General features: G+C 52.9%; 1 protein-coding gene across 1 annotated transcript; it reads left to right on the top strand.

The window, feature by feature from the left end:
• Nucleotides 1-137: 137 nt before the first annotated feature.
• Nucleotides 138-719, top strand: WHR41_09672 (uncharacterized protein; the record flags this gene model as incomplete). Its single annotated transcript, XM_069378274.1, has 1 exon — nucleotides 138-719. The coding sequence occupies one exon, from the start codon at nucleotides 138-140 to the stop codon at nucleotides 717-719; it is 582 nt and encodes a 193-aa protein (XP_069224960.1).
• Nucleotides 720-12,227: the final 11,508 nt, after the last annotated feature.

Raw genomic sequence — 12,227 nt, 5'->3', positions numbered from 1 at the left:
AGCCACTTGACGTCGGCCTCTTCAGTCCGCTCAAGCGCGCTTACGGCAGAGAAATCGATACGTTCGTCCGGGCACACATCAATCACATCACCAAGGTCGAATTTTTCCTGGCATTTCGCACAGCGTACACGGCTTGTATGACGGCGGAAAACATTGCCGGAGGTTTCCGCGGCGCCGGCCTAGTCCCGTACGATCCGCAAACTGTGCTTTCTCGACTCGATATCAAGCTGCGGACCCCAACGCCCGCGAGCTCTCCAGCAGCCGAAGCCGACCCCTGGGTCTCGCAGACACCGCACAACCCCGCTGAAGCCATATCACAGTCCGAACTGGTGAGGTCCCGGATCAGCGGTCACCAAGGTAGCTCTCCGACACCCGTATTTTCGGCTGCCAGGCAGATGGCGAAGGGGTTCGAGGCGATGGCCCACTCGGTGACCCTGTTGACTGCAGAGAACCGATCTCTTCGGAAGGCTAACGATGCACTTAGCAAGCGTCGGACCGCTAAGAAATCACGTGTCCGCCACGGAGGTGTGCTTACTGCACAGATTGCGAGGGATATTGCAGCTCAGAAGGAGACGAAAGAGCAGCGGGGGCAAATTGCCGGTGAAAACAAGCGCGGCAATGGTGGTGGACTTGTGTCAACTCGCCGCTGTCGCAAGTGCGGAAAGCCAGGCCACAATATACGAACATGCCAGCTCGAAGCAGAAATGTCTATTGACTAGACCAGAATTTTTTTCCAATCAATCTGATCGTTTGTGGTCGTGTTTTTGGTAATGGAAGTGCTGGTATGCTGAGAGAGTGCGCGGGGTACTGGTATGCGCGGGGTGCTGATGAAACACGTTATATGTTTGATAAACGCATTATATGTATCTCATCTACAATCACTGTATGACTTGCACAGAGACAACATATAAGCTTCAAACAACCAATGTCTATTGTTTACAATCAACATATGAGTGCGCAAGGGGACACCGAAATCGCCGGTGACTATAGGGTTCCACGGCTTTTTTCCTTTCCAGCTCGCACTCAAATTCTGGCTTCCGGCTTCGTGCAGGCTTCTCAATTCCCGACGAGTCTTGTCCGCCTTCCTTTCAAAATGCCTTTGGGAGATCACGGAGACGTGGTTTTGGCACCATCAGCAACCCTACCAGACAACGATTCGACTGGCGCATAGTGGATGCAGACGGGTGTGTAAAGGATGCCAGCAATTTGCCTGGCGTGGATATAACCATCATCCGTTCTGAAATTCACTTTCCTTGCGATGACTCCAGTCTGCCTGTTTGGGAGGTCTTCACCGTTACTGTATGGAAAAGCTCATTGGCCAAAACGAAGCCGAATGTGATTGAGCTCGTGGCAGACTCTGCTATCGGAGATTTGCGTTCGTCATGATACGCGGACACGTTGTGCATGGACGTGTGGTCCTCTTCTACATGCACATCGCGCTTCTTTCATGCTATGATCAATCATCAGCAATACTTGACGATAGTTCTGCATTGTTTTGTTGCCAGCTTGATCAACGCCTTCCGATTCGGCAAATTTCTTATAGCTGCCGCCCACACAGAACGGACATATACAGCGAAGCTTGCAGCTCCTACAGCATGTACGACAGCGCACATTCTTTGCAATCATGTCGGCCAAGTCGTTTCCTCGCAAGGCGGCATGCCCTGCGCAAAGTCAATCACATGATCCCAAATCCATCCCGAAGTGACTCCAAGCTTAGCCCTGCCCAGCCTTAGATCAACGTGTGTCCTGCACGATTTCTTTTCGTCGTACGAATATTGTCTGCATTCCGGTACTGCCGCGCATTTGTGCCTACACTCATCAATTGAAGAGGCAATTACCGATCTGTCCTCGCTGAAGTTATCCCAGTCTCCACTGACCGACACATCCGAGGCATGATAAAATTGGTGAAGATGTCCCTGTGGCGTAGAGTCTTGTTGCCCTGTGAAGTATCGAATCAATATTGGCATTTCAAGATTTCGATGACAAAGCAGTACTGACTTGACTTTGGTTGATCAACCAGTCTTGCTCAAAGCGCCACAGCTCCTCGATCTCAGACGGGGCCATATGATGGTACGATACCATGGGGCTGCACCATTCTCCGAAGAACTTGTCGGTCACGGAACGTCTGTCTGCTGGTGTGTACGATAGGAAGCCTGGGTAGTCCCCCTGAAAGGCCAGCCAGCCGTTTGTCAGGGACACTCCCAAATCAAAGAGTACCTTGCCCAGAACGCAATCTCCCGCCCTCTGCTCATTAATGAAGCTTTCGATTTCTTCTTTGCGCGTTGCGTAATGCTCGACGACCGATTCAAGCACAGGCCCAGAAACGACAAAACCCGAGCCACCGTGTGCGAACATGACTTCCCCTATGAGCGTGGAATTGCCCACACATAATGACTGTGCCGGGTCAAGGTTCTCCAGATATTGCAGCAGCATGGACTATACAAAAAAGGTGTCTGCCTCCACACAAACGTACCACTGCTTTTCGGGTCTCATCTGCAGTGTTCTGTTGATCGTCGGGAGTAACTTCCATTTATCTTGAATTCTTCGACTTCCCGGACATGTTCTGAGACCTCATCCGGTGGACCCGCAAGCTCTGACAAATGCAAAGATGATCTTCCGCCTTTGAGTAGTCGTCGATATAGCTCGAAGTCGGAGTTATGCTCGGTGATGCTGGGACTGACATCTGCTAAAGCGTCCAGGATATGCTCACCAAGGTAATATTCGTCAACGTCGGAGGAGATCAAGTAGTGACTTTGGAAACAGACCGGACGCTGCATTAGTATTGGCATATTTCGCAGGATTGAGCTCAATAGTTTCGAAGAAGAAAAACGCAGCAGCGAAAGCCACGGCGGCGACGATGCGTAGAGATTGACGCGGGTGAATCCATCTGTTGGTGGGCATAACGTTAGTCGGCGACGGACGAATACGATATAGAAGGGAGGAAGGTCGTACAAGGAAAAGGAAAAGTTGGCTGCAGAAATGAGGGACAAGAGATCGTTCAAAATATTGGCAAGATGTTGAGGTTCCATGGACGTCCAATACAGCAAATTTCATGCCGACCCTCTTATCACTACTCGCGCGCGCACATTGAAGTTGATTCAATTTTCGCCCCTGAATTTCCGATGAGTATGTGGCGACTCAAGCATCGTCTTTCGATGTTCAGGATCGCTCATCGTCTCTGCCGTCATCAGCTTCGCTTTTGCTCCCCTTCTTTTGCTTGCTTGCTTTCAGGGTAAGGCGCTGTGGTGTTGGCGGGTCCTGTAGCTTCAACAAGAATTTCACCTTTCAAGTTTTTGCGACACATGTGATCTACTTCGTCTTCCTCGTCCTTCGGCCTTTTCTCAGAAGTAGGGCCTGAGCTTTGTGTGCCGTGTTGAGCTGGCGGGATCGTGGACGAGGCGGGTCTCCCGCGTCCAAACTTTTCATCGTCAATGGATGCCCAAATAGCGAGGTCGTTCCAGCATTCGATTCCACTCGTAGTGAGCTTGCCATTTCTTGTGTCATGGCGAATTTCCCAAAACGATTGCTTCCAACAGCCCACGACGATTCGCGTTATTGCAAGCATGTACCACTCATAGTATAGTTCCGTGGCAGAAAACCCCGAAAATCTAGGTGGTATTTTGCGATAAGCTTCTTCAACACTTTGGAATGCAGGTGGCAGATGTCCAGCCTGCGAGCCTTGGAATCGCACGGCTGCGTGGAGCTGACACAAATCTTTTAAAAGTGTCACCAGGTCAGCTTCCCAGATGTTGAGTCCCTACGCAATCACGTTTCGACGCCACAGGTTTTCTACCTTGTCTGTGTCTCCTGATGTCCGGGAGATGAGATGTAGCTTGTACCAATCGCGTGTCGGAGGCTTGGCGATGTTGGTGTCTCCCAGCAGGTGATCAAAATCGATTCTAAGAGTAGTGTCAAGACCGTCGTGGCGCAGGTACTGCTGCACATCATCCCGCTTCCTAATACCAACATAGGCATGCCAAATTATCCAGTTTGACATTGCGATGTATTGATAGTGAACGATGCGGACTCTCGTGGATTCTTTGCTTTGGAAAGAGTTTGTACTACAATGAGCCTACGTGAGTCGGCCATCACGTCTCTTATATTAACAATGAAAATCCAGTCAAGGGTTTAGAGTCTCGGAATTAGAATGCAGTCAGACACAGCGACGTCAGACGGACCAATCAGAGGGGGCAAGAATCTAAGGGTATACAAGGCCGTCAACCCCCTTTGTTTAATCCCTCATTCTCACCTTCGCAGTTGGGAACGAACAGCCAGCTAGATTGCAGTATCTGCAGTCAGACCAACAATCCAATTGATCGAGGGCTCCATTTGCGGATGGCGGATGGATTGCTCACAAAAAGTACCCGGGAGTAGACCAAGTATCTCATTGAGACCTTCTTTTCGTGGCTGTTTGAACAGGCTGCCGAGTAAATTAAAGCTGTTACCATGCTACAGCTGACCGGGAAAGAGTTCCATGGGTTTCTATGGCTGCGTGAACAAGTGTCGACATCGTACTCGGCGCTTGCGCAAGCCTCACTACTCGCTGTCACTTCGAGCTGCGGGTGGAACGGTACATTACTGTACATGTATCTCTACATTCTGACATTGACAAAGCTAGCCAGGTTCTAGCGCAGGGCCCTCCTGCCGGCGTGAGCAGGTCATATCGTGCAATTGCAGATCACAGCGGAGTCCCTCGCGCCACGCTTCACCACCGTTCACGCGGCCGTCGATCGATTGAAGAGAAAGCCGAGAGCCAGCAGTACCTTAACGTTAACAATGAACTTCAACTCTGACAACGTCGAGTTTTCAGTCAAAGTTTGTTGCCTTGAATGAGTAACTTTACGTTTGCGGTGTTGTTGTTCGTGACTTTTTGTTGTTTGATATCGAAGGGGCGATAATTTACGTCAGATCGTTCCTGATATTCCAAAACATCAAACTCCATTTCATATGACGGCTGTGTCTCCACTGAACAGTGACATATCACAAGTCCTGTCCGCCACAGACACCTCAAAAAATACCCAAGGCCTCCACCAGGCCGTTCAGCTCTTTGCCAGTGCCGGAGAACTTTGCCTCCATTTTCTTCATCGATGCCGCATGCTCTTGGAGCTCTGCGCGTTTGAGTCCCACTGCGTGTTTCCGCTCGTTGGCTCGACTGAGAACCGCTGCCACCTGTCCTTCCATCTCTACTACCTGACTACGCAGCTGTGTCAATTGTGCACACAGATCGTGATACTTTGATCTGTCCACCTCGAGCTCAGCTTGCAGTGTTTTGAATTCGAGCATAGCAGAGCGCCTTTTCGGCTCGAGATCTGCCAGACGCTTGGCAATTCGCTTTCGTTCAATTGGATCCTGCGCGCGACCTCGACCATTTTCCCCAGCTCAAGTACTCCACTGTTCCCATCCACTTTCAGCTCGCCGCAACCTTGATGGTCTTTTGGAGCATCGTGAGGAACCACTGTGTCATGATTTGTATCGCTACGTCCGGCATCCTTCCTGCCGGCATCCTGACAGCCACCTCGTCTTGCGGCGCCCGTCATGTTCTGGTCGGCTCTTCCGTTCTCGTGTCTGGTTTGTCTTTGTTCCCATGATCGCTCGCTGCTTCCTGGCACACTCGTCAGCTTTGCATGCTTTGCATTGACGCTCGTCCAATTGGTAGCGAAGCTCGGGAGTCTGGCCTCCGAGGTCGTTGAAGCCATATTTTCAGGCCCCGTCTCGGCGGAAAGTCGGGTTGTTTGTGACATTGAAGGCTGACCTTGGTGCGCCGCTTGACGCGAGTCTGGATTTTGTTCACCGTCGGTCCTGTCGTTACCGGCCGGTTTCGCGTTGTCGTGTCCATGTTGTCCATCACTCAAGATTTGTGCAGTGCCAGAATCAGACGCTAAGGGCTGCGCTCGGTGGACGGGGAGGCTGTTGTGGAGCGAGTTGGGCCCATTTAGCTGTTGGGACGAGACGCTTTCCGAGGCGGGGCCCGGAGGCACTGCAGCCGACTCTTTCGCAGGCAGAGTCACCGGAGACGGTTTTTTGGATACAGACCTCTCTAGCAGATCTTCCGTTCGTGTAGGAAGTGCAGAAGTCTGCCTTGGAGCTTCCGCTACACCGAGCGGTTTCTGCGGCGTTTGGGCAGATGTTGCTTGTACGTCTTTACTTGGTACGGACTCACATGACGGTTTCGACATGTGCGGACCTTTGTTTACCGTCACTTGACTGGAGGGTCTCGACACCAGTTGCACCGACTGCTGTGACGATCGAGCGTCGTCTTCGGAGACCTGCTCTACCGTCCGGTTCTCTCTCGGCGTGGTTGTGCATTCTGTCTGAGGTTGCGGAGGTCGGATTTGAGCGCACGGGTCAATGCAAGGCTCTTTTCGTACGTTCGTTCTGGTTGTGCGAGAAGCTTCGCTAGGAGGCGGCTTCGGAGTCCCGCTGGGCTCGTTCGCGACACGTGTTGTGTCGATGTGCCTTTGTGTCTCTGGTGAGGGTCGCATGACGCGTTCCTCGCCAGGCTCCGAGCCGGACGGAGAGAGCTTTTCATTCGCCCCCGATACCTGCTGGTGGCGATCGTTGCCGGGTTTCTCCTGTGATGGCGTCTCGAGTGGTAGCCTAGCGGGTTCTCTAGGGGTGATCTGCCCAGGACGCGAAGACTGACGATACGCATCCGATACCTTCAGTGGAAGCTGTGGCAGCGCCTTATGATGCATGCCTTTTGCCTCTTTAGGAACACCTCCGGCAAGTTCTGGCGCTTTCGACGCTGCCCAACTGTCCGAAGGCTCCACTGCTGAGTGGTTCTTCTCCCTCATTTGAGGCCCCTTGTCCCGCTTCTTGCTGGGTAGTTTTGCCTGCTGGGAAGCTGTCGTTTCAGTGGAAACGGCCTTGGAAGAAACTTTTGCTCGTTTCACCCGACAAAGTTCGTCAGATCCGGCGTCTTCTGCCACGATATATCGATGGCTTTGGCCCCCTTTGTCAGTGCTTGCTGGTTTTCTTCGAATTTCCTCGCTGTTCAACATTCTGATGAGACTTTGATATACTGCCGTTTCGAAGCTTGCACGAGCTTTGAACCTCTGCTGAATGGGATCTTCCCATTGATGCAGAAGCAGAGCCCGGATCTCACGCGGGAACAATCCTGGCTGTTCCGAAGGGAGGATCGCTCGGATGAGCAGCGACAGCGTGTCTTTCTCCCACGTCACGGAAATGTCTGTTTCTTGCGAGATCGAGCTTTGCAATTCTTGGGACGAGACCATCTCCGACCGCTCGGAGGCGCTTGAGCTGCTCTGTGGCGTCTTGGGAGGAGAGACTGACTGAGTTGTTTCAGATGGCTTGGGACGTTTCGCCAAAGGATAAGTGGGTGGATCGCCTATTCCAGATCCGTCGTCAGCGAGGCCTTCAAACAAGAGACAGTCGCGTGGAGGACATCTAAGACACTTTCCCACCAGGTCTTTTCGAAGGTCTTTGCACCTCCACAGCTCGAACGCTGCTGTCACCATTGACCTGCTGCCGATGTGTTTCGAAGTCCGTTTCCGCAGATGAACTTGGTGACATGTCACTGATGTAGTATCGTAAGGCTGCAGGTATGCGCCTTTGGCCAATGCCCGAGGAAGAGGGACTAGGCAATCGGCATCCGCTGGAGTGATACTTGTTGAACATAAGGGTTCAGCTTGGTAATGCCAAAAGTGGCGCGGATCTCTCGTCTTATCACGGCAGCAAGCAGGAAATTGAAGACCAAGGGATGGCATGGAGCTCGCCCGCCTTATAGGTTGATCAAGGCTCATCTCCCGGCGTACCCACATGACTACGCACGGTCATGACACAAGCGAGAGCCAGCATTCATTTGGGAGGACTCTTTCTTGACATATGGCTTCTCCAATGAATGACTGCGAATACGTGATGCGCGTACGCTTTCTTGGACAACGGATCGTTTCTGCGACTTTCGTGGAGCTTCTTAAACTACTGTACAATACTGATTTGATTTGATTTGATTTGACTTGATTACGCCATCGTCCGTCCCAGCCACGGTACGGTACTGGACCCCCCGAAACTTGACCTACACAGTCGCTTCGACGGAAGCAACACTATCGCGGGATGGGTAGCTGATGGCGAGTCTTCCCTTCGATACGTTGGAGCAAAGCAGCATCGCGCACGTTTATGTTGGCACCTTTCTACCGTACATCAGCAGGGCTATCCCGGTCCGGCGCTGCAAACCAAGGTGACTGCTCCGGATGCTACTGTAGCTCAACAAGCGAGCCTTGCATTCTGCTGCCATCATAGCGCAGCCAGCTTTGACTCTTCCGCATGACGACGGGCCATTCTTTCCGAGACTTTCGCAAGCCAAATGACCACTCCATCCACTTCAGTAGGCTAAGTGCTTCGCAAGCCACGTGTGCCTCTGGCAAGCCACCTCGAACATCCCCACAGCTCGTTCAGGATATTCCAAAGGAGTTGTCACAGGAACCGGACTTTGGCTGAGGCGTCGATGGGTGCTTGTTCGCTTACGAGATGTCACGGAGGTATATTCGAGCAGCTACCTTGCTAGCCCGATGACGGGTCAAAGCACTAAATCAACGCCCGCGTGGAACTGTGGGCTTTGAATAAATTACCAATAGCTACTGACTCTACGTGTCCAGCATTTTCACGGCGGAGCAGGTTGTTCCGGGAGCGAGCAGCTGAATCTGCGCGCATCCTTTGTCGCACAACCCAAAATGTTCTTTCCCAATGCATACAATGAGGTCTTTCGAAGAGCAGGACACCAGGCGTGAGAGGCACGCACTGGAAGTGGTTGCAGTGGGCGAAGCGTCGCATGTCGTAGATAGCGCCGCTGACCACAGAGCGTTCACAGACGTCGCGGCCGAACTGCCTAAATTCGGCGTGATCTTTACGATTGATGAGTTGGTAAGAGACACATAGCTGGCCCCTGTCGTCGCCAAAGATCGTCTTCTGCAGTCACGTGGTGAAAGGCCATCTCCGGAGGAGCGGTATGCTTTCTCGGAACACGGCATCGGTGATTCAGCGGCTGCGTGATCCGTAGTTGTCTCCAAAGCATGGCCGTCTTGAAGCTGAGATGCCACGATGCTGCAGCTTGCGGTGGCAGATGGCCAGTTGCTCCCTTCAGTTGCTGACATGGAGGTTCGAAATCTGCCAGGATCAGGAAACGCGACGTTGGTCCATTCTGGAGACGAGGTGCAAACACCCGCAGGACCGATGTTGGCGACGTACATGGCAGGGAGAGAATCCACTTCCTCGCCTGTCCCTCCGACGATCTCAACATTGGCGCAGTTCTGATACATTTCTCGTTCTCCAAGAGCATTGAACCACGTCCAAGACAGGATCGCATGTCCGGATCGCAGGCTAGCCGGCAATGGCACTTCCCATGTGTGCACGCACTCAGCCTGTCCTGGGGACGAACAATAGCTCGCATTGCGTAGGTTCCCCGCGGAAGATGATGGACAGCCTCCCTCAATACTGTATATCACGTGCCAGTTCGAAGGGTTCTGGAGCATATCGGCGTCGGTATCGTACGTGATAGCCACCTGGCAAGACCCTCCACCGTGTACAGCGGTATTGCTGCCGTTGGGGCCCAGGTCGAATCGAAGGGGAAAAGATGACCCGGCGTCCATGATCTGACCGCCCTCCTTGGGAAGCGCCGCGCCATGGCACGGAAAATTGCTGCCGTCCGCCATGAGGGGATCTTTTGATGCAGCGCCTTCGATTGGTTTTGGAGAAGCGAGAAACATATGCGGGGAGACGATATGCGCGAAGGCCATGAATGTCACAATCGCAAGCAGGGCGAAGCAATGCGCGGAACGAGACATGGCTGAATCAGCCAAGAAGGCTTCAAACACAGCGAGCTCAAACTGTGGTACGCTCCAGCAGTATTTCGTGCTGTGTACCGATCGTAAAGTTGAGGAAAAGAGGGCGAGCAAATGAAGTGGAAAAATAGAGGTGCGAGCCCTCACTGTACAGTACTTGAAGGCCGCGCCGGCTTTAGTGGATCACACATGACGAGAAGAATGCGTTCTCACGTCGGCTAATACGAGCGGTATCGTACGCCCGGCCGCGTGGGCCTCTGGCTGCTCCCTGATGCTTTGATTGACGGGGAGTACTGCTGCGAGCCTATTTGTACGGCCAAAATCCTCGAGACAAATGTTGCTCCCGAGTTTATCTTGTCTATTCTACCCACAGTACGTCCATACTTACCGACACAATAACGATCATCCTTTGCCGTGGAATTGATTATGGAGGGAGATACAGATTGCCGTGAGGCTTCTTCGAACAAAGAAAATCTGCACAAAATGAGCATCCGATTCATGCTCACCGACGACCCTCCTGATACTGCACCGCAGGTTTTGCCGTCAACGAACATCGAAGGGCGCATCGAATACAGCAATAGGACTCTGCACGACAGCAATTACCGGCCAAGAGATCGCAGCACCCCGGACGCCAGCTGCGGTGGACTCCTCACAAGACAGCGGACGGATGTCGACAAGACGTTTGCCGGTCACGAAGCGGCTTCGATGCTCGCGAACAAGGATCTTCACACGAGCATTCGGCCAAGTCTCGTCGCACGATGGGTGGCTTCTCAGTCTCTTCCTTTCTTTACACAAAGGAAGCTGGACTTGGGGACAGCACCAAGTGTTGACGGTCGGATTGGCGGACCAACCTCGTCAGGAGGGCAAGAAGCGCTCGAGGAGCCGACTTGCTCTCTGCCAGTCCTGGTCCAGAAAGGCGCGACTGATGTCCAAAACGACGCGAATCAAGGGATGCACATGTGTCGAGCACGGTCTGCGAAGCCGGAGCATTCATCACTCACCGACAAGCGTCGTTCCCGTCGTGCATATTCCCCCGAGCAAAAGCTTTTCATCATGTACCACCGCATTCTCAAGGATACCAAGTGGCAAGACATCTCCGCAGGGTTTGGCACGGTGTTTGGCGAAGATGTCACGGATCGTACGATCAGGACTCTCAGGAGCACGTACTACCGTACGCGAAGAGACTGGGGCTTGGATTATGTGACGAGGACGGCGCAAGGACCGAAGTCGGACAAGGCGGTGGTGCTGGAGCAAATGAGGCGTCTGGGCTTCAGCCAGGGTGTTCATCAGACAGACACAGACAGACTGTCTGTCTGTCTGATCACGTAATCAGACAAACAGACATTGGCAAAGTCATTATATAAGCAGACCAGACAATTACTTGTTGTCTGCAGACTGTCTGCAGACATTGTATTTTTCTTGGAATTGAATGTGATCAATTCCAGATCTCGTCTCGTAACCCCAACCCTGACCCTATCAGCGCGCAGCCGAGACCTGTGCCCTTCTGGTGGGTTGTGACGCAATGCACGCGACGCGGCGGCACGCGACGCGGAGACACGCGAGTCCCGCAGCGTTGCGCCCGACTCGACAAGCCGCCGGTAAACAAGCAACAAGACAAGCATTGACTGCGAACTGCCCCACGATGGCAGACGTACCAGTGGGCACAACGGAACTATGCACTGCACCCTCGCAGCGCAGACGGCAAAATGAGGGCGGTCTGCTAATCACTGGCGCGGAGCTGAGTGGCTACGCGCCCGCACCGCCCTCGAAGAAGCCGCGGGAAAGCTGGATATGGAAACACGGAGAGGCGTTGATACGAGACAGTGACTACAGCCTCGTTTGGCTCTGTACAATATGTCATGCCGATTCCGTGCATCACCCGCATAAGGATTACATCCTCGCAGCTGCCTCGACCACACCGGCACGGCGTCACATGGAGCGACATGGTTTCGATCTCAAAGGACAACAGGTGCACCGAGGCTCGAAGCGTCGAGCAGGCTCCTTGCTTGAGTATGTTGATCGTCAGCACACGGCCAATCATTCGACTTTCAACGAGAAAGGATGGATTGATGCTTTCGTGCGATGGGCAGTGACGACCAACCAATCTTTGCGACAGGCGAGCTCGCAATCACATCTTTTCCTGCTAACCTTTCAAAACCCTCGATTAGAGAACTTGGTCCCGACCAGCGCAAACACGATCCGAGATTGGATCATGCAAGCAGCATCTGGTGCTAAAGAGAAAATCGAAAAGTTCTTGAGTCAGGCAGCGAGTAGCATAACGATTTCCTTCGACAATTGGACCGCTGACAACGGCCTGGATTTTCTCGGAGTGAGTGCACATTACCTCGATGCCTCTCTCTGTCCGCGCGCCATACTTCTCGGTCTGCGCGACACGAGGGGATCGCACAGCGGCGAAAGCATCGCGGAGGA

Source organism: Cladosporium halotolerans (assembly GCF_011745625.1).
Source record: "Cladosporium halotolerans strain TM138-S3 chromosome Unknown Sca124, whole genome shotgun sequence".
Lineage (NCBI taxonomy): Eukaryota > Fungi > Ascomycota > Dothideomycetes > Cladosporiales > Cladosporiaceae > Cladosporium > Cladosporium halotolerans.
The sequence above is the reverse complement of the archived record's forward strand: the minus strand, read 5'-3'. Positions and strand labels throughout refer to the sequence as shown.